Source organism: Hippichthys cyanospilos, chromosome 7, assembly GCF_059441005.1.
Source record: "Hippichthys cyanospilos isolate Australia breed blue-spotted pipefish chromosome 7, RoL_Hcya_1.0, whole genome shotgun sequence".
Taxonomy (NCBI): Eukaryota; Metazoa; Chordata; class Actinopteri; order Syngnathiformes; family Syngnathidae; genus Hippichthys; species Hippichthys cyanospilos.
In genome coordinates this window covers 15,481,862-15,504,681 of record NC_142375.1, presented here as the reverse complement: position 1 = coordinate 15,504,681, position 22,820 = coordinate 15,481,862, and the positions used below count along the sequence as shown (strand labels likewise).

Genomic DNA, 22,820 nt, shown 5'->3' with positions numbered 1-22,820 from the left:
ATGTTTATACACAGATATTTTAACACCGGTCTACTTGACACAAAGATGGTGCCTAAGCAACATTTGTATAACTGTTAACACGTTTTTCAAGAAATAATCTAAGTTTAGAAGAACAAATGCTAATTGCAAATATGACAGTGTTAGCTGCATTAAAAAGCACTAAAGTAAATTATCGAGTGTGAAATTTTGAAATCCTCCATTTTGTTTTATGCAGTTTAAGGTCTGTTTACTGTAAACTGAAACTTAGTTTGCTCAAGCACATATAAAAAATTCACACGGATTGAATGAAGTGTTTATTAGAAAATGCAATGCGAAAAGTGATGAAAAAGAAACGTGATTTCTGACCAGTGAAATAGAAATTGATTGACGTGAACCCTGAAAATAACGTAAAAAAGAAAAAAAAAGTTTATACAACAGCAAAGCATCAAACTCATCAGCTTACATCTTCTCATAGGTGAGTTCATGCCCACATGTCTTGCATGTTTTCTTGTAGAGATCCTCTTCGGGATCTACCAAAACTTCTGGTCCATATTCATGTTGGTGAGCGCTCTTTTCTTTGGCCCACACGCTGCTCCTCACTGCCCGACGCAGCTCTGACAAACACAACAAACGCATTCACAAACATGTTCTTCTGCCTCCACGCTGAGGTGCTCCGTCCTCATTCTACGCTCCGGCATTTCACTAACCTTTGACCTTCTTGTTGAAGCGTTTTTGTTTTTGCGCTTCTCTGTTTTCTTCCCTGGTCTCCTTGGCTTCCTCCAGCGCCGCCTCTGAGCCCCACACCTCCATACATCGTTTCTCCACGTGTAATTTAAGGTAGAGCTTCATGTCGCCCCAGCGGGGGTTGTGAGGGTTTTTCCTCAATATGAACTTGAGAGGAGGGTCTCTCTTGTCCAAGTCGCAGTCCTTCAGCAGGTAGTTCTGCTTGGCCTCAGTTCTGGAGATCAACTTGTGTTTTTCCTCATTGTCCCTGAAAGGGAAACAAAAATTTCTCTTCAACTTATTTGAATGATAAAAGGAGAAATTGTAATGCAGTGATTGAAAACCACATTAATGTGGGTAAGGCCAAAGATTTAAGTCTTGATTTTCTTATATCATTCTGAACAATTGAATAGATTTTAAGGGCAGAACATTTATTTATTTAAACATTCATTTAAAAAAAAAAGTTTTTAACATTAACATTCACAGCTTGTGCATAATTCGCTTAAAGGGGTCAATTTATCCTGCCATTTTTAGCATTAAAACGTTGCTATTTGGTCTACAATTAATTTGATGACAAAATTATTTTTTACGTACAATAAATGCATTAAAAACCACATTTTTCCACTTGGTGAAAATGGCTGTGCTCAAGGCGCTGGTAACGACCAATCATGTCTTGGGCATTTGACGCTCAAAAGCTAATTCAGGAATGAGCATTCAGAGCATGTGATGTCATTTTCGCTCTGCAGCGAGAGAACATGTGTTTTTAAAAGTAGTAATTGTCATGAAAAATAATGGTTAAAGTAACTTACTCAATCGCAAATATGTAATTTTGCATTTTTAAGAGTCCAGACCCTCAAATATTTATATATATTTCCAAATATCAAATGTTCCTGCTGGTATTCAAAGATTTAATTATAGACATAATAGATTATTTATAAATATAAATTTATTAAAATGCAGCACCTACTGTAAACACGTCTTGTAAACCATCCACCCAGCCTTCCACCACTTTCGCAAAATCGCTATTTAGCTCAATTTAAATCTTTGATTTTTTTTAGATGACAAATTCATTGAATGAATTCAATGTTTTGCCAAGTTCTAACATGAGACCAAACAGATGTCAAAACAAGAGTTAACTTGGTTCACTTCCAAAGTTCATACAATTAGATCATTTCTGGAGTTTTTGTCCAAAAGTACCCCAAACGTTTTACAGTAACATTAGTGTAATTGATGATGTGTTCACCTGCACTTGTCGCACACAGATAGGTCAAAGCTGTTGCTGAGGTAGGAATCCATGAAGGGCTTTTGACAGTCCTCGCAAAACAGGTAATCCGCCTCAATGACCGGAGCTGCGAACCAATACAGAACATGAGATCACGGAACTGAAGTATGAACCTGCGAGCCCCAAAACACGCAACTACCTACCCTACCTGGCTGATGCGCCACCTTAATGGCCTTTGGCTTCTGCTCCAAGCCGTCCTCTTCCTCGATGAAAAAGCCCGCACCTGAGTCGATGGTTCTGCATACTTTGGCCGAAGTCGCGCTCTCTGCAGCCGAAGGGCGACTTGCAATCCGGGCTTGTCGGAGCATCAACGCCCGCTGCCGATTTCTCTCAATTTTTGCCCGCATCGCAGCAGAAAGTTCGGGTTTGGGGCATTCTTCGACGACGGCACCATCGGTAATAACCACCCCCGGTGACCCGGAAGGGTCCATATTGCTCGTTGTAACCAAAATGACTTAGCGGGAGATGAAAATGACCAAAAGCGGCTTTTGTTTGCGTCTGGTTACGGAGTAGGATGGCTATTCGGTTACCTCCATTCACAGATATATTTACGCTATCGCTTTGGAGCAACGCGGCTTTGCAGCGTGCCTACGTGACGGCCATATTGGCAGGGGCAAGATTCACATCAAAGGCAACACATGGGCGAAATATGAACGCATCAATTTGAAAACACGTGCATTGTAATAAATGTTTAATAGATGTTTTAAAAATTGCACTAATGTGTGAACATTGAAGCGTGTGCTTTCAAAACAAAACATTTGAAAAAAAATATACGTAATTTCTACTTCGTAAATAGTATAACCAGCTCCCTCGTTGTGATTACAAGGCGAAATATTAATTTGTGTGCGGTATTATGTGTCGATATGTTTTGTTAACTCTGCTGATTGCTGTCGCCAAAGTATTTGCCCCTTCTAAGTAAGCAGCACCGTAAGCACGCAATGTTTAAGATACGTATCGTCTCTGACTACGTTCATTTTTGTGGGTTATGCAATAGTATAGTTTGACTTCCGGAAATGTCTTCCTTGGTTCTTTCATGCGTTAATGCTATAGTGACTACTGCTCTCGTATGGTAAATATGCGTACTGCATAAAGACTGTTCACCGTGCTGTAGTAGTAGTAGTGTTCCCTCGTTATACTGCGGTTCGTTATTGCTTCACTCATATATATATATATATATATATATATATATATATATATATATATATATATATATATATATATATATATATATATATATATATATATATATATATATATATATATATATATATATATATTGTGGCGAGGCGAAGAAACCACACGTTGCTGTGCTAGTGGAGATCTTTACTCTTCGCATGTCATCACAAAACTGATACAACAAAGTCCAAAACAGCAAAGACAAAGCCAACAGGTTCAAAGCATCAAAGGATCATAGAGACATGCCTACTGGGTGAGAGACATGGTCCTAGTGTCCGCCACACAGCTCCCCCCCGAACACCCAGAAAGGCATAACGGAAAACCCCACAGGGTATTCACCAGTCTGGCACCCTGAGACTCAGTCCGGTCCTGGGCGGTGTATGTGACACCAGGGCCCCAGGTGCGACGGGAGTAAGGGTGAGACGTTCAGCGTGAAAACCATGAGGTAGCGTTGGCAAAGGGATGTTCTGAAGTTCCGCAGGAGCCGGAGTGGCAGTGCTGACCCGCATGCTGGCAGGCACAGTGGCTTCCGAGGGACGGCCGGTCGCGGCTGCGTCCCAGTCTGTGCCTGGGCATGAACCTGCTGCGGCACCAACACCAGCTGACCCGCTCCGATGTATACTCTGACCATACCTGCGGGCATGGTGAATCGGAGGGGCGGCTGAACGATGGTGGCTGGAGGCCTACTGTTGAGGCCGGACGGACATCGGTAGTAGATGAGGCCGCCCGGCTGGAAGATCCCGGTCGACGGCCAGGGACTCCGAAGTTGGACTGCACAGCCGTTCTCACGAGCGCCCGTACCAGCCTGTTGCTGGCTGGCTCGATCCCTGGTGCGCCAAGGGACTGGGCGACGGGTGAGAGGACCCTCGTCGGGGTGTTGGCTGGCTGACGTGGTACCAGCTTGCTGGACGTATAGTAGGCTGGTGGAGGAATGTCACGATGTGGGACGTCTGCGGTGATTCCTCGCTGAAACATTCTGACGTCCGGGGTCACCCATGTGGCGAGACTACATCTCCAACAGCCTGACGAAACTTTCTAACGTCTGGGATAATAATATTGCAAGATGACCCATCCGGGGTCACCCATTCTAACGTCTGGGGTCACCAATGTGGCGAGGCGAAGAAACCACACGTTGCTGTGCTAGTGGAGATCTTTACTCTTCGCATGTCATCACAAAACTGATACAACAAAGTCCAAAACAGCAAAGACAAAGCCAACAGGTTCAAAGCATCAAAGGATCATAGAGACATGCCTACTGGGTGAGAGACATGGTCCTAGTGTCCGCCACACCATATATATATATATATATATATATATATATATATATATATATATATATATATATATATATATATATATATATATATATATATATATATATATATATATATATAATGTTTGTGTGTGTACCAAAATTCAATTGCGCAATAAGATTATGTTTTTAATTCAGTATTAATTTATTGATATCTTTTTATACAGTGAGACAGATGATACAGTATGTTTTACATTGTTATTCAAGTAACAAATGAGGAAGATTCCATTCTCCTCGCATAACAATGAATAAAAATAAATAAATAATAATCGTCATTAAATCCAGTGATTGGTGTGAATATGTTTGCAATGGACACATACTCATGTGCACCTCACAGATAATCATCAAAGCAACAATTTCAAAATGTTACTGCATGAGCGCCCTAAAGCTGACTTAGAATAGATGTTGAATTGGCTATGATTACATACAGGAGTTTATAAGAGTTTATATACAGTCATATATATTACAATCACACTCAAATGCAAAAAAAAAAAAAAACAAACACATTTTGATAATAACAGAGTTCAATTTATATATTTCAACGTGAAAAACAGACTTAAAGTGTATTTCTGTGGGGTTTTTTTTTTTTTTTGGTCCAAATTGGAACTAGTTCAATAGTGATGACCAGAGAGAAAAGTGAAACACACAATTCAATAGATAGCTAAATCTGAAAAAAATGTTTGGGATTTTAAAAAATATAATGGTATTGGGGGGCATATTCCAGCACCTCACCACCTTACATTTTGACTTTACAGTACATGTATCATGTGCTATTAAAATTGCACTGAAAAAAAAAGTCATTTTTGCAAGCACAAAACAATTTGGGGTATAAGACAAAAATGCAGCAGATGGTGTTTTTTTTAGGAATACTAACTGTGCCTTCATCAGACATTTCTCATGACATTTCTCATCTGTCGTGTAGTTTTAAAACACATGTTGAGTCAATTAAAGTAAATCGAACAAGTCATTTTCTTGAAGAAATTGGTACCAGTACCTTATTTACTTTGAAGTACAAGCAAACAAAATACTTTTTGCACCCTATTCAGTACAATGATGAATTCAACTGTAGCAGAAATGCATATCTTTGAAGTAGAAAGGAAATATTCTGTAAAATATAACAAAAATATTGAGACACTATTTATTGACTTGGTTAATTACCTTAATTCCCCAAATATAAGACACACCAGTGTATTGGGCCCACTCCTCATTTTGGGGTCAAATTCTGTTATTTTCTATATTATAAGTTGCACCTAAACTTTGGCAGCAATGTAAAAACTAGAGCAAAACAGAATAAATCTTAAAACTCTCATATTTTCTTGTCTTCACAACCAAAAGTGCGCTAGAAGCATTTGATTATCCGTCTAGTTCATTTTGCCATAAATATGTGAAGTTGTGCAGCATTTGTGTTTCACAAATTTATGATTGTGTGCATATGCCAAAAGACCACAATTACTACTTGAATATCATTCAATCTGTCTATACTTTAAAATCGACTGTTGTTTTCTTTTTGTCAGGCCGTGTGAGACTTGACATTTTTAAAATAAAACCTTTAAAATCTTAAAATTTCTAAGAGGTTCTAAGATGTGATACTGAAGAAGGCAAAAGATAAACGCCAAAACATGTCAGGTAAAACCTCTTAGAAATATTAAAATTTTATACCCATACCTTCGGTCTTCATTTTGGGGGGAAAAAAGTGTGTCTTATATTTGGAGGATTACGGTAATCATTCAATGACTGTTGAACATATTACAAGAGCTTTTTAAAAGTCTTCCCAGACAAGTTATTTGCTGTTATAACTGCGGAAAAATCAAGTTAAACACATGGAAAAAATTGTTGCTACGTTCTGTAATGAAAGAAAACACCAGTGGTCATAGAAGAAACATCAATGTGAAAAAAAGTAGCAAAACATAATTTTGAGGCAATCACTGCAAACAAATGATTTGTGTGACTTTCAATGTGACCTCTGCACATCAGCAGGTATTTTGGCTAACCCCTCATGATCATTGCTGAAGTTGTCTCAGTTTTGAGGGTTGCTTTTTCCGGATGACAATATATAGATGTTCAATTGGGTTTGAATCAGGGCTTTTAGATGGCCGCTGCTGTAAAGTTTAAAGTTTTGCTCTTAGCTAATTGTACATGTTTTTAGCTGTGTGTTTAACTCAGCCTAATCCATTTTTTACAGAAGGAACAGTGTTCTTTTCTTGATTTGTATTTTGTTTGTCTTTTGCATCTGAGAACACACTAAAAAGACAGAGTATTCCTTCCAATATTCCTTGCCAGAAATGGTCTCAGTTTTGTCTATTTTGTCCATAGGACATACATCCAGAACCTTTGTGGCTTGTCAACACACAATTTTGCTTTCATATGATTTCTTAATAAAAGTGGTGTCCTCCTTGCGCTTGTTTTCTTTGGACTTTGGAGTGCACTCTCAATTTCTTTGGAGGTTGTTCTGTACTCTTTTGCTACCCTCTCTTCCATTCACGTCCAGATAGGTTGGCCACAGTCCAGTAGCTCATAAATGTCTCATTATACACAACTGTATGCACAGGAATGTAAATCTGCTTTGAAATGGTCATGCAGCCTTTACCTTTAGCATGCTTGTCTAGAATTTTCTTTCTAATCTTCTGGGAAAATGTTCTCCTTAGGTTCCCCTGGTAAATGTTTAGTGTGGTGCAAATCATGTCACCAATCAACAGAGTGGCATTTTGATGCTGTTTAAAAAGGATGACTAAATGCAAGTTTGAAGTCACTTGTGATGCTAATTAGAGGACACGGTTGATGTACCGATTGTCAAATTACAGTATTTTCAACCCTTTCTAGTTGTACCATCATTTTAGTCCAGGAGAATTTTTTTTTTTATATTTATGCAAGACCACAATTGAAATTGATTTTAATTTGTCAAAAAAATGAAATAAACATAATATTAAATGACCATTATTAGAATGAAGTGACTATTGTGGGTTTTACATTTGTTAAGAGTTTTTCTTTATATTACTTTAGATTTTTACCACAGTTGTTATTGTATTTTTTTTTTTTTTTACTATATTTGTGCTTGATCATTTATTTTGTACTTTTGTAACCATACAGCACTTTGGTTAGCACCTTGAGGTTGTTTTTCGAATGTGCTTTAGAAATAAACTTTGACTTAACTTGTCCACATGTGTATAACTCACTGTTTTTGCTTCCATTTTCACTTGCTGTAGGTTCCAAGGTGTCCCAATACTTTTCCATGTTGCATGCTCATCAAGAAGATGTTCAAGGATCTTCTCTCTTTTGGCCCTCTAATTTTGCGTTGCTGTTGAATGCACAACGCAAAATTAGAGGGCCAACAGTCAGAATGTGATGGATTTAAAGGCATACAAAACACAAGCATGGTCTGTTCACAATCGTACAGTATGCAAAAAAAATCCCTTCTCACATACTGATTTGGGCTGAGATAACGGGCACCTCAACCAGTTAAACTTTCAGGTACTGTACTGAGATATAGCTTACAGTATGTTTGTTATACATTAAATAGGTCAACATCAACTGCTCAAATGTTTCTGAATAACCAAATTGAATGACGATATATAGCGACGCAGTGAATAAAATGAACTTTTTAAAATCTAAATATCTAAGCTTTACATACATGAAGTCCTTTCCTCTCTTTTTCCCCATGATAATGAGAATCTCCTCCGGAGTTTTACAATGCAAAAAAATGTCCACTTCAATCTTCTTTTCATCAATCATGTAAGAAACTTCATTGCGTCCAAGAGAACAACAAGTGGTGTTTTTCACTCACATCACTATCTCGGATGATGAACCTTGCTTGACTAGTCCATATCAGTCAGTGTTCATGAAACTGGTCCATCACTTTCTTCAAGTAGGCATCAACCCACAAAATAGAGCCTCACGGCTGAAATCAAGTTTTAAATTGGCGGCAGCGCCACCAATCAGGCTCCTCTCTCAAACGGTTACCGGGCAGATTAGAATTTTGTCCTCCAGCATGACGCTGACAACGAGGAAAACGAAGTAGAGCAGGAACATGAGGAAGCCCAACAGCTTGCTCATCCTCCACTTACAGATTGCGATGGAGATGATGACGAAAAGGAGCATGAGGAAGAGGAGGACGATGGCGCAGAACAGGCCGTTGCTGCTCACCTCCACCGGCTTGAAGTCATTGATGATGTTGTAGATGAGCCACGGGAATGGCAGACTACAGGCAAAGTTAACGTTCAATAATGAGCTTGAGTATGTTCGTGTGGGATCTCATTTAATCTTACACTTACCCCACAGTGATATCAAAGATGTTTGAGCCCACTGAGCTGGACACAGCCATGTCACCCAGGCCTTTACGGGCCACGATCACGCTGGTGATCAGGTCAGGGATGGAAGTGCCTGCTGCTAGAATTGTCAGACCCATGATTTCCTCTGTGATCCAGAATGTCTCTCCAACCTACAAGGCAAACAAGAGTAAGATTATAGCTCCATTAATTCATTATTTAACCACCAAGAGAGACATGCGGATAGATTATCCCTCTCTAAATATAGTGTAACTCTGGAAATAGCCATTCAAAAGGCAGCAATGTAACAACACATTGCAATTAATAGTTATTAGGTTTAAAAAATCAAATTACATTAATCCTCTATGGACACAGCGCAGACAAAAATAAAATGCAATCATCGGCTGACTTTGAAAGTAAAATAAGATCGCAGTATGTTCTTTTTTTGACATACCTAAGGACAAACCAAAACATATTTTCTTATTATCGAAACACAGTGCAAGGGGGCATTTAGCAGCCCACAATATTTGAGCAGAGCACCTTTGGCCAAGGACTTGCTATTTGGCACTGCTGTTAGTTACTTAGTTACAGTTATTTGACCTATTTTTTTACCACTAAAGGGCACAGTTAAAAAGATAGCTACTCCAATACCTTGAAAAACGCACAATCCTTGGATGCCACAATTTACAAAGCTATGAGTCGTGATCTTATGTTCCTAGATGGTGTTACTTGGGGCATCACAAACACTGTATTCAACCTAAAGCATTGTGGGTATATAACTAGCATTAAGAAAGTGCTCAAATGTCATTTGCATAGTGTGAACTACAGGTCGAAAATAATGTGCTGCCTTGTATAGTTAACAAATTACTTTTCCTGAAGTGTCTTGTGGATCTACACATCGACACTGCACCACAGTGGCTTATTAAATGACCCAGCTTGCCAGCCCACAAGCTAGGACCTCTCGCCATGCCATTGAAAATCCCGTAACAACGCGGTGCCGTATCCAGTATACTGACAGCATTATAATTTAATGTGGGCATAAGAAAGAGGCTATTTGTAAAAACATATTTTCAGCACACCTAGCATCTGAGAGCTTGGTGCTAATAATGGTTTTAAAGACTGCCATAAAGATTCGGTAGTTCACAAATACGTTCACTACTCTGGTTAAACATGAACATAGGCATGGCACTATGATTCAATTTCATTTACTTAATAATATAAATAGCTTTATGCCCTGTGTAGGGCTGCACAATTAATTAATTTGAATCGCAATTCCCATTAATTAAGATGATCCTCAGCGATATTAACGTCTAAAAAGCCGACTATACATGTCAAATCTAGCACTTTGTCGTTGTACCACGAAGGGGCAATGTTTCCCCACATATTTGCGTGGCAAAAGCTTTTGGTTTTCTCACCCTAATATATTATTTACCAATGTTGATTGGCATTGAGTTCTTGAGTTGATTCCTGATATATACTGTGCTAGCTGTCAATTGAGGCCCAAAATGGGAATAAATATAAGTAAGTGTAAGTAAATAATGTACTTGGTTTTAAGTAGGTTTTTGCATTGGTTTGCACTCAACAAGTAAACTAGCTGTGACTATTATAATAATAATAATAATTATTATTATTATTATTTGTGAGAATCAAGTCTCAAATTCTTGTTTATATACTGTTTGTTTAAAAGAAGGGCAATAAATAGACATGTTTGACCAAACAGGATGAATAATGGTGATTTCGATATTGACCAAAATAATTGTGATTATTATTTTGGCCACAATAGTACAGCCCTGGCTCTATCATTGGCTGCCAATGACGAGCAGTTGATGATGTACCCTTCTCTCACACGAAGTCAGCTAGCATCTGCTCCAACTCACCCGCGACCCAAATGAGGATAAGTGGAATGGACCTTGCACGCATGATCTCTTGCTTCATGTCTGTCTTTTGCATTTGCACTGTTAAAATAGAGTGTTGGAGGTTGATCTGGCTGTGGCTCAAGTCAGATTAGCCACGGATTAGCGGCAGAGGTCATATATTTAACACCCTGACTGCTGCATTCAAAGTGCGGCTCAGAAATAGACAGGAGAGAATAGGTAAAAAAAAAGTTTGTGTGTCAGTTACCTGATGAGCCCACCACACCATCAAATAGGAGAAGAAAGCAATCCAAGAGATGGCACCAATGAAGGTGACGGGGAAGAACTTTTCTGAGGTCTGAAACAAGCACACAGGATGAAAAATTCAATGTCTTGCTTTAGCTCATGTCTTAAAACATAATACGGTATTATATTTGCACTTAAGGAGTTTCAACTTTCAAATTTGGCAATATGCCATGTAAGAGAACATAATGATCTAAAACGAGGCAAGGGTTTTATTGCTAAAGAGTTCCATTTAGATATAATATATGTTACTATTGTAGGCCGATGGCTCTTAAATGGGGGTACGTGTGCAAGAATTCTGCAGGTATCAGAAAATCTAACTTACCGTAATGCTTTGTTATTTTGTGAACCGAACAATATATTTTTATTTTCAAATTAAGAGCAAATTTATTAGAACATAAAGCAACTGACTGCTAAATTATGATCTCGCTACTCACCTGCAAAACATTGCAGGCAACTATGCATTCATGGCACAATTTCCCAGCAAACATGCTGGAAATAAAACATGTGATTTAACACCACCTTTCTTCTGAAATCTCGGAATAAAATACACCTACACTTACCGCTACAAATGTAGTCCCAAAATTTAACTCATCCGGTGCTAGATATTTCCACACACTCCATTACCCCAATATTTGGGGAGAAACGATGCAAATAAGCATTTGGGATTGGATGTCTGGACTTTGCAAAGATGTAGAAATTCGCCTTTGGGATTGAATCGGGATGAGTTAATTATCTAAAGTAATACATTACTTTAGTACTTAATTCATTTAGTAACAGCCATTTTTAGACCTATTAGCCAACATTAATATACATTAAATAAGTACCTGGAATTGAATATCTGGAGTCTTAAGAAGTGTAAAAAAAAAATGTATTTGGGATAGTAAAAAAGAAATGTTTTTGGTCGTTTTTTTTTTTTTTTTCAAACCTAACAGGTACTTGTCTGAAAAATGTATTTCACAGGGGGAACGTGATAAAATAAGTGTGAGAACCACTGTTGTAAGCCAATACAATTTTATACACAAAACATCATGACCTTACAAATGAAAATACATTTTAAAAAGTACTTTGTAATTCCAATACAATATACTGCATTCAATGTTTTATCAACATTATTCAAACCTTTGAAAAAACTTATTCTCCAAGATTAAATTTGAATATATTGTACTACACTCATATTTAACTAAATGTGTTCAACATGGAATGTAAAGAAGTTGCTGTACATGAAACGCAAACTAGATTTCATTGTAAAATGTCTGATTAGCATATGATATCTTTATGCTATTAATTTTCTCATGTATTTCTAATTGGAATGTTTTTCTTTTAAGTGGGATTAAATTAAAGACAAATATAAAATTACCACTTTACTATTTTACAGAGGGAATTACTATTGTGAGGAATCTGCCAAACTCTTTTTATTGCTGTGACTGTTTAATTTGCCTCATTGGAAGAGAAATTACCTATCTATCCTTTTATACTGTACATTACTGTGTGTGTGTGTGTGTGTGTGTGTGTGTGTGTGTGTGTATTGTCACCTCTCTCCTGACATCAGGCAGTGTGAGCCATAGAGGAAATACAATAGGGAGAATGAGGAGGTAGGTGAGACGTTTTCTGTTTGTGTCGGGCCAGGCCAGGCTCAGAGGTTGATCTTCATCCTCCTCCTCCTCGCCACCCTGATGGAGAGCTCGTTTACTTTCATTTCCTTTCTCTTCACATTTCACAGCTGCTTTTTTTTCCAGATTTAAACTGGAGCAAAGGCAAAGGGCATACCTCTTCTCCTACAACGCCATTCATGGGAGGCGTGACTTCTACTGCGACCTTGGAGCTTGCGGAAATGGTTTTAATCGCTTGTGGAGAGAAGAAACAGATATTTGGGAATGAAACGTACACATTGAAATGGACTGCAACGACTCAGAGAAGAGCTGAAGCTTCGTAAGGCATCTGCAATACTTGCAACGTAACTTACCAATACCATTGGCGCTAACAGTCTGATCTTCTTTACACTTCTGTTTTGCCATTTTGTGAAGGATTGATGCCTTTTCTTTGAATCGTCCTGAAAACAAAAGAAGTAAATATTAGTCTTGTTTTTGTTTTTTTTAAACTGTGCATTATTGGAAATTGTTTGTACTCTTATTATTTTTGGGAAACCAATGAAGTAACAGGCCAAAAGCATGAACTTGAATGGGGTCAGTTTCTAATGATATTTTCTTACAAGAAAAGGGATCTTGGGTTCTCCAGGGTTAAGAAATAAATCAGCTCATAGAAGCTTATAATTTTATTTCAAAATACTGTATCGCTGTACTCTTCTCCAATCTAATACGTCATATAATGTATACATTTCTATCTTTAGAGATGTAATAATGCAAAATTTTGATTGCCAGAGAGCCATTAATTTTACAATATAATTTTGAGATTGTATATGCAGTTGTGTTAAAGTACACTTGGTCATACTGAGAGTTGTTTCTAATATTAGTATCTATAGAGTAGAAACAACGATTATCTTGAAATATGTCATCTGATCTCTTAACAAGTGTAGTATTTGATGATGTTTATAATTAATTCCATATCAGATTTGATTAGTTTCACTTACTTCACATGACACTTCCTCCAATACCTATTTGATACTAATGTAATTTTACAGGGAAACCAAACTAAGCATTTTCTTTCTGATATATACCATGCAGCCCAGATACAAATATTTTTTTATTTTTCTATTTGGCGGAGGTTCAGTGGAATTTACTCAATTTTATTTTGTCTGCACAAACTAAAAACATCATCATCCTTATACAAATACAATACAAATACAACTGTATTTGCATACAAATTATGTTGCTTTTTTTTTCTGATGAACACAGCATTTGTGCAATATGAATAAAGCGGGAAAATCCATCTGTTTTTTAACCATCTCGGGGAGTGGCCATTTTGCCTTTGTCTGATAATGGCCTCACAGTTACTCAGAGCCCAGGTAACAACTAATCAAGGCCTCAGCTAGTGAGTGTCACATGACCTTGCTCAAAAAAAGGTGAGCTGTGATTGGTTGTTTACTGAGCCCTGAACAACTCTGATGTCATTTTGTCATTTTCGGGCCGAGAAAATGACAAAATGGTCACCCCTGAGACAAGGGTGAAAAAAAAAACAGGTGGATTTAACTGCTCAAAAACGCAATATTAATCAGAATGACATATTTGGACCAGTTTAAACTTTAGGTTTATGTTTCCCTTCAGTCATTTTTGTAAAGAGCAATGGTATCTTTGTAAAAACGTTTTTTTATTTGATCTTTTTTGGAAACTGTTGTTATAGAACAACCAGGAGTTTGCCTCGTTGAAATATTTGAGTGCAACATATCAGTGTGTATTTTGCCAAAACACACACCTTCATCACTCAAGGGATCCAGTGTGTGTATCATAAGCTGGAAAATACTGTTTCTCATCAATGAGTTGTGCAGTGAAGCACAGCTGCCTTCCCGTTGTAACCTTGGTTTGGCCTGTAATGAAAATACGTATATCACAGGTCACAATATTCTTTTAGGGGCTTAAAAAAAACCTTTGCGGACTCACCATAAGTTTGTTTTCGTCATCGGGAGGGGTGGTGACCTGTTGGACAAACACAAAGGGAGAACATGCTCCTGTTTAGTCGCCACAAATAGTTTCACAATTCCTACAGTAGTAGTAACCACCTTTCTCTCATCTTACAGCACACCTATTAACATGGTACTTTTAAGGGGAGGTGGTGATGCTGCAAGCAACACATAAAACTCAGAAAGTGATCTAATACACTATATTGATGATTCAGAGGGTGGTACATCAAGTGTGTACATGCAGTTTAAACAAAACCCTCTTCTGATGCAACTGAAGAGCTCATCAGCGGTGTAAATTCTGGCTGTCACATGGGGGATATGTAATCAACACCATTCATTCAAGCAAATCTAATAATTTTTCCGAAATTTTCAATGGCCACTACGCCCGTGCTAGGTCAATGGTTCAACATTGCTAAACAAGTTAAAATGCTAACCATTATAAATACGTATTTTCTACTATGTACCCTCTAACTAGTCTGGTGAAGTGAAAAGAGTATTTATATATTTTGAGATGTTCCAGTAGGTGAGTGGAACACTCCACCAATGCTCAGCTTACTTTAGGTCTGACTACATTTGCCATGTTCCCCTAGTTCTGGTACTGTGAGAGTCAGTATGAAGGATTTTGACAATTAAGAGTCATCCTCTGAATGACTGTGACAAACAGTTGACTGGCTGGCTTCCTGGAAAACAAATAAATACATCAAACAAAACTAATGCTTGGACTTGACCTACATAAATGCAGGACAAAACAACAATGATGGCGAATTCCACTGGAATTCACTTACTAAGGCTCAAAACCGGAATTGTCTGGAAACCTTTTCAAGGAATTGTAATGTATTTAATGTCCAATGTTGTTCACATTCATACTCCTCTATCACCAAAACAATATCATTGATAGTTATATTAATGTGCAATGCAAGTCTATCTTGAAGTGCAAAAAAACGGGTAGCGGGCTCATTGCTGGTCAAGTACATTTTATCATTTTAGCTGATTATAGGACTGGAAAAAAAAGACAGAAATGTTCATTTTGAGAAACTAATGTGTTCTTAATTTGAAAATACCTTTGGAGCAAATGATTAGATTTGTTGATAACTGCAGCTACTGTGTTCAAATCTTCGTTGATTGAAGTGCCTTCATGTTCCTCCAGCAGTTCTCAAATGGTGGTAACACTAGCCGCTTGGGGTACGTGAAGGCACTTCTCAAGGCGAAGATTTTAACACAGTAATTGCAGTTATAAACAAATCTACTATTTGTCAAGACGAACAATACATTTTTCAATTTCAAAATAAGAACACATTAGTGGGAACATAAAGCAATTCATGTTTTGCTTCATTGTGTTACAGCGACTGCATTATGCAGGAATTTGAATTTGGAATCGCTACTGCCACATATGGCACCCTGTGCACACTTATATCAACACAAGATTATTAGTAAAATTTTTGCAACCGTTGCTGGATTTGTCAGCAATGCCCTAGAGTAATATTCTTAATACAATTACATTAACGTTTATGCATTGCTCATACTGTGAATACAGAGGTAATAAAAGTTTTTAATAATTATTGTTTGAGAAACTGGAGGTTTACTGTTGTGTTCGTTGAGCTCAATGGGGGATGACTGTGAGCTTGTTGATTGCTTTTACTCAACAGTTGTAATACCAACAACACATGTAAAATATGTTACGTTGAGGCTGTGACAAAAAATCCTCACTTGTCAACAAGATATTACAGTGTAGACTCATTTAAATTTTCTCCACAAAATTTTTGACATAAGAAAAAAAACATTCACTTTTTATTTGGCAAACTCAGCGTGGTGCCATTCACGTTTTGCTAGCATGCTCTAGTCACAATAGGCGATCCTCACCAAGGAAAATAAGACGCCATTAAGCGTAAAAAGAATGCATTTTCTTCATAACATCATACTTTTTTAATTTCAATCAGTTTTGGCATTCCTTTTATGTTAAATGTGACCGTCCACTTCATTTTCAACGTAAGGACCAACAAGTGGGTGAACTTGAACTAAATTCTCATTTAAAACAATGGAACACATTTCCGAGAAAAGCCCAATGCTTATTATCTCTCTCCTCGCTTCTTGCCGGATAGCAAGTCAAATTTTAATCGTTTTGTGGAACCTGTCATGATTTTTTTCTTTTTTTAACCTTAAATGGAGCAATTGTGGATGTCTGGCGTGATCTCTTTTGAGGCAATGTAGAATCTATTTTGATGAAATACTAGCTCCTGGACACGATTCAGAGCCAACACGAGTGTACGCAAATGACGTCAACCCAAATATAGTCGGGGAAATATTTGAGGCTAGCAGGAATTCCCACTGAGAACAGCTAAGGTGATGAAGTGTGATTGCAATAACATAAGGATTGCCATCTCTTTATTTTTCAGGCACCTTGATGCACTCGGTAATTTTTTCAGCTTTAGACTTACTTGTAACCTGTATAAACTGTAAAAAATGAGTTAACAGTTGTTGAAAGTTGATTTATATTGCCTTTTTCTTTTGTTAAAAAAATTCTTTTAGGTAGACTCATACAATGTTAATGAATAATAATCTATTTAAAGTAGGTACGACGAGTGGGGGGGGCATTAAAAGTTGTCTCTGCTATATGGGGCTTTGCCAAAAATAATCGAAAAGCACTGCAATGGGGGAGAAGGAGCAGAAAACTGAAAGGTATCATGTTTGCAAGTGCAGTGTGCCAACCTGCAACAATGATTTATGCATGTAATGTCTGTTGACATTTTGCAGCGCTGACTGAGCGAGCGCTGGGATGTGTGTTTGCTGTCGTCATTGCAGGTAAGAAGATGTTAAGGGGATCAGAGAGGATTGGTGTCTTTCGTGCTATCATCAAGCAAACCAGCAGCTTCTCACTATTCGTCCAAGACAGAAACTAAAGTCATTGTTTGGTTTAGTCTCCTAACAATGTCCTCAACGGTCATAACTTAAAGATATTGTCAGGCTCAATTGAAGATGTGCCTTCTTGTTCTTCAGCCTTCTGTGATTCCCTTTACCACCAGAGAGCACCTGACTATTATTAGCGGCTATAATGGGATTAAACAGCATTAACCTTTGGGATTAACAACGACCATTACATGAGGACAGGTGCACATCAAGTGCCCTGCAACAAAAATGGAAAAGCTCTTTTCGTGGGTGATGTTATGTAGCCAAAAGTACAGCTGATTCCCAGAAGGCAGCACAAGCCACAAAGCATTTGATTGGTTCAATGTGCTCATTACTTTAGCATATACTGTGTCGCATGAGACTGTTTGGAAAAATGAATCAAGATATTTGGTATTAAATGTGAATCTGATTTTTCAAAACGTTGGAATATTAGCTCATCAAATTAAATCACCACAAAAGTCATTAAAAAGCAAGACGCTGGATATAATTATTTAGAGTAATCAATACAAATAAAAGTCTCCAAAAGCAAGTCATGCTTCTTGGAAGGCAGTTTGTTATGATCTCATAATTGAGGAAGGAGGGGCTTGCTGCATAACGCAGCTCAATGCATCATCTCACATCAGCCACAACCATCATCTTGGTTTTATGTTGGTCTGTTTTTGACCTTGCACCAAATCACACAGCACGATGACTCTCCATAATTTGGACTTTCAATGTGAAGTGATTAGAAGAGTGGCTGCCACAGTGAGTGTTCTAATACAAGGCCAAGTCACGTGCAGAACAAATACAGCCTCAGATGAAGACAGCTTCCCAAATTCATGTAGAAGAATAGATGTGTTTGAGCGATGATCAGAGAAAGACACTCAATATGGTCTCTTATGGTATTTTGTCACACTTTTAAATGCAAAGCAGATTCAGAAAAAAAATATAAGGATTGTGCTTCAAAATCATTTTAATCCAGCGTTGTGATTCATTGAACCATAGTGGGGTCATGTTGATGTTACGTAAGCCCCATTTAGAGAACTAAATGCTTTTGAGTCTGAATCTGTTTTCTAAAAGTAGAAACAAAAGATGAAGCCTGTTCTTTAAGTCAGCTCAATAAGGGCCTCGGCCTCTCTGTGTGTCTGATACTGTATTCTGAGCAACAGGTGAGAGCGCAAGACAAACCTTTGCACAGAGGAATTCAAATGAGTTTGACCTTCTCTTAATTACTGAGTGGTGTATCAACACCTTGTGTGCTCCTGGCTTATCACCATGTCTGGCCTCACAGTTGGCATTGACAACTCTGCATGATTCACTGTCAGAAACACATTCTTCCAAGTGCACACTCTATCTTGGCAAGGTTTCTCTTCAGGATGTTTGATCTTTTTTTTTGTACGACTTTCATTTTAAAACAAGTCAGTTGTGACATTGTTTGGTGACAATATGACTTGGTAACATGCAGATGGATGTGTAGAGATAATAAACTTGTGTTCTTGATGGACAGAGTGATAGATGAAGGGCAGGAAAGGTAAGAAAAAGATTCATGAATTGACAGACTGATAAATGTGGGGAAGGAGAAATTAGACATGATTGGATGGATGGATGGATGGAAATTGGCCAATTCTAACAAATGGATTCATCTACTGATTGTCAATCAAGCCAATAGGTGGTTGGGTAAATAGGTGGATGGTAGACTGGGTGATAGGGGTGACAGATGGATTTGGGGGAGCGTGTTCAATAAAACCAAAGTTTAAAAGGTTGGAAAAATTGATGGCCGAAAATTGGAAATGACAAAAAGTTGGATGGACCCATGGATGGATGGACAAATGGGTGAACATGGGGTTCACCCCACAATGTGATGAACATCTATACTGAAGAACAACTGGACAGCTGACTGGTTGCGCTGAAAAAGTTGTGTTGTAGGAAAGGACATACCTTGGGTGCAGTCTCCAATATGTCCACCTGGTTGCTCCCTAGTTGTCTTTTGATGAGCAGTTCTACTTTGGCATTGAACTTCATAAATGTCACATAGGTGCAATAACACATGAGCAGGCCAATACTTTCCGTCAGCGTGATTTGATTATCCAGAAAGAAGTAGATGAGCATGAGCAAGCCAATAATGTAGAAGGAGACGTCTCTGAACAGAGGCCACCAGGTGAGGTGCAGTACCTCTTTGGAGAAGAGGGCGCACATACCGATCACAAACAAGATGTTAAAGACGGCAGAACCAACGATGGTACCGATGCCCACGTTACTGTGGGAGACGAAGACTCCTATGACGGAGGTGAACAACTCTGGAGCCGAACCGCCTGCCGCCATGAAGGTGGCTCCCGCTACATCATCTGAGATCTCCAACTTCTCGGTAATGACCGTCAGTGCAGGGACAAAGAATTCATCGCACACAATGGCTAAGGCTATAAACATGTACAACATGCCAAACATATGCAAAGCCACATAGCCTTGGCGTCTGTCCTCCACGCTGAAGTAGTCTGTTGGGTAGTCCCCATGATTCATCTCGATATCTGATGTCTGTGGTGTTCCAGTGTCGGACACGTTCTGGTGCTCCAGGAGAGTTCTCTGGGGCATCTCTGCGACTTTTGAAGCATCGGATTCAGGCTCACCGGGTACCCCCGTGGTGACAAGAGACAAGGCACTCCATGAACACACAGCGCATACCACCACCAGGCTGAAGATGAAGCCGAGAATTCGTCCAGGTCGCAGTTTTCTCTTCACGCCCTGGTAGTGGTGTCTAATGCAGCTGCGACGAGGTCCGAGAAGGGGAACGAAGCCGGAACGATCCATGATGTCTTGACTTCTTCTTGGGAGCAAGGACTCCATCATCTTTGGTTCTAGGGTAGAGTTGAAGGATGGGTTGGTGGTGCGGCTGGCTACAAGGGCGGGGATTTGACAGGCCACGCTGATTCACCGATGGGTTTGCATGTTGCTTCTCCTTTTAAACCCAATGGAGGCCCTTCAGTCGGATTCCAGGGTCCAGCCCATTTAAAGGCTTCCTCATATTACACCCTGGGCACACACACAAACAAAACATTTGAATGCATGTACAAAAAGGCAAACATCACTTTCTGATTAGAGCCAATAAAAAATATGTGACATAATTGTGACTTTGCAAAAACTGAGCAATGTATCAAATAATTGGGTGTCAGATTAACAGACTAAATATGATCAGTTCATTGCAGTCATAGTTAAAATGTTTTTTTTTAATCGTGTTAATCTGTTTTTTAATCCCTGAATTTATCTATGGTTTTCTGTATGCAAATGAAATCCGTTTGTATGCATTGAGCTTCATATGCTTCGTTGTTGGGGGTTGGAAAACAAAGATCAAATAACACTGAAGTGGACACTGATTGGCTGTCATTGTGTTTGGCATAACCTAATAGGCTCCCATGGGTAGAAGGAAGACGTGAAAGTGGACGAGCATTTTAGAGTTCTCGGTCAACTGAATGGTAAATTTAATGCAGCAAGCCATAGTAAAACTCTTTGCCAAATAAACTCGAGAACACCTCACAAAGGGCAAGTCACCGATGGACAGGATGGACGATGTTTTTTTTTTGTATTTTCTAATTATTTGGTGACTGATAAAAGAAAAACTACACTATTCCTCTGATGGTCCAAACTACAGGTTACTGCCAGCACTTGGAACTCAAACGCTCAAATTCATCATATGGTAATGGTTATAAAAAAAAAAAAAAAAAAAAACAATGACTGAAAAACCATTTTGTTGTATTATATATATATGTTTTGATCTGTCACAACAAAATGTATTTATGTTTTTTTTAAAAACTGGGTTTGAGATCGCAGTGCAAGGTTGTGGCACTTGGTGTACTGTATGTTAACTGCATCATATACAACAGACCAGGAGAAAAAAGCTGAATAAAAATATTGCATAAATTGTTAAATAATATACCAGTAATTGGCTTTAAAGGTTGCTATGAAAAGTGAATAATATTGTCCCTAAATATATACGTTGAATGCATTTTGATGTTAAAGAACGCCTTGATGTTATTCTATGGCGCCACTTATTTATCTGTTTACATATTTTACCATCAAATTGGTATTATAACTGAATTATAACTTGCAAACTAAACATGGAAAGTTCGTTAATGACAGACACTAGAAAAGTATATTGCTTGGATGAGGAAAAAAAAAAAAGGCAATTATTCTCTCAAACATAATTGAAATGGGAACAATAAAACAGTACATTTTCAACATCGATTTTAGGTGCTTCGGTGCTATTTTTGTCCCGGTTGCAATCAGGGGAGTTTACATTGGCCATTTTCTAGTGCAAGTGCAGCAGCCTTCTTAACATTGTGCTGAGAACCTGTGAGCATCTTCTGACATTAGTGAAAGCTTATTAGGAGGCTCCCTAATCCCTGATAAGATATACTTAGCTAAACCACGGGGCCAGCACATTGCTGCTACTGCTGCACCAAATTAAAAAGCAGACATCAGCACAAATCAAATGTCACTTTTAGGCCCAAACTTTAAAACTAACAAACAGAGGCAACATAATGTTTAACATTCAAACTTCCTGAATAATTAATCAGTCTCCATAATAAATAACAATATTAGTAACTGCAACGTCAATTTGAGAAGAAAAAAAACAACAACAACAAAAACTCTTGAGTGGGAACCATAGTAGCACATCACAGTATCCAAATACAATATCCAAACTCAGGATTGATTAAAGTTAAAATTGCTCAAATGCATAGAATTCAGCCTCTTGACAATAAATATTGTAGTTCTTTAAGGGAACAGACTGGAAATAATCATGTTGAATCCAAACAAGAGAAATATTTGTTTTACTTTGAAGAAAAAGATCACATTTTGCCCATTTCACAGGTCAAACCGGTAGCCGAATCACTGAAAAATATGTCATTTTCCTCAGCTTCAATTTTGAATAAAATCCTACTTTTTAAATAAGGGGGTGTAATTTAAAACATGCTTCTTATGATATGATTCATTGATTATTCAGTCAATTAATAAAATAATTAGCTACAACCCTAATCCAAACATTACAAAAAACAAAAAAAAACCTCTGAGAGACTGTACCAAAGATGAATTGCTCACCTTGGTTGGTGGTTACTCTGCCTCTGGCCTAAAGATGGAACAATATTCCAATCAAACCGATCCCATAGAAAACAGTTCCAATCGGATGTTTAGTTTAAAGTTACCATCGATGAATTCTCTGTGAGATCTTTCTCTCTGAGATGTTTCAAAGCCAACAAGCCAATTGCGGAACGCCAATGCTCCTCCCTCCTTCTTTTTCTATTCCTCCCCCTGAGAAGCTGCCTCCCTCCTTCCGTATCTCCCCGTTCCTCCCCCTTCCATCCTACGTCGAAGTCAAGTCCGACGTTGGTCCCGTCTGTACACCCGCCACCACTACACTTGCCACCTCACCCCACCATCCCTCTTCATCCTCACACCCAAGTCGATGGATGTTGTCAGC

General features: G+C 38.4%; 2 protein-coding genes across 2 annotated transcripts; both read right to left on the bottom strand.

Annotated features, from left to right (window-relative positions):
• Window positions 1-290: 290 nt before the first annotated feature.
• On the bottom strand, window positions 291-2,575 carry xpa (xeroderma pigmentosum, complementation group A). The gene is made up of 4 exons (XM_088419874.1): window positions 2,133-2,575; window positions 1,946-2,051; window positions 687-970; window positions 291-593 (listed from the first exon to the last, which is right to left on the bottom strand). Exons 1-4 carry the CDS (start codon window positions 2,413-2,415, stop codon window positions 439-441), a joined length of 828 nt encoding a protein of 275 aa, XP_088276000.1. The 5' UTR covers window positions 2,416-2,575; the 3' UTR covers window positions 291-438.
• Window positions 2,576-4,593: 2,018 nt separating this feature from the next.
• slc24a2b (solute carrier family 24 member 2b) lies at window positions 4,594-22,589 on the bottom strand. The gene is made up of 10 exons (XM_088419870.1): window positions 22,442-22,589; window positions 19,289-20,377; window positions 14,448-14,483; window positions 14,263-14,374; window positions 12,857-12,943; window positions 12,661-12,737; window positions 12,426-12,563; window positions 10,856-10,945; window positions 8,741-8,907; window positions 4,594-8,667 (listed from the first exon to the last, which is right to left on the bottom strand). Exons 2-10 carry the CDS (start codon window positions 20,192-20,194, stop codon window positions 8,418-8,420), a joined length of 1,863 nt encoding a protein of 620 aa, XP_088275996.1. The 5' UTR covers window positions 20,195-20,377; window positions 22,442-22,589; the 3' UTR covers window positions 4,594-8,417.
• Window positions 22,590-22,820: the final 231 nt, after the last annotated feature.

Coding starts and splice junctions, on each gene's coding strand:
- xpa (XM_088419874.1), bottom strand. CDS start 2,415: ATGGACCCTTCCGGGTCACCGGGGGTGGTTATTACCGATGGTGCCGTC. Junction 2,052..2,132: donor TAAGGTGGCGCATCAGCCAG/GTAGGGTAGGTA, acceptor ATTGGTTCGCAG/CTCCGGTCATTGAGGCGGAT. Junction 594..686: donor CTTCAACAAGAAGGTCAAAG/GTTAGTGAAATG, acceptor TGTGTTTGTCAG/AGCTGCGTCGGGCAGTGAGG.
- slc24a2b (XM_088419870.1), bottom strand. CDS start 20,194: ATGATGGAGTCCTTGCTCCCAAGAAGAAGTCAAGACATCATGGATCGT. Junction 12,738..12,856: donor TGTTAGCGCCAATGGTATTG/GTAAGTTACGTT, acceptor TCTCTCCACAAG/CGATTAAAACCATTTCCGCA. Junction 10,946..12,425: donor TGCCTGATGTCAGGAGAGAG/GTGACAATACAC, acceptor TGCTTGTTTCAG/ACCTCAGAAAAGTTCTTCCC.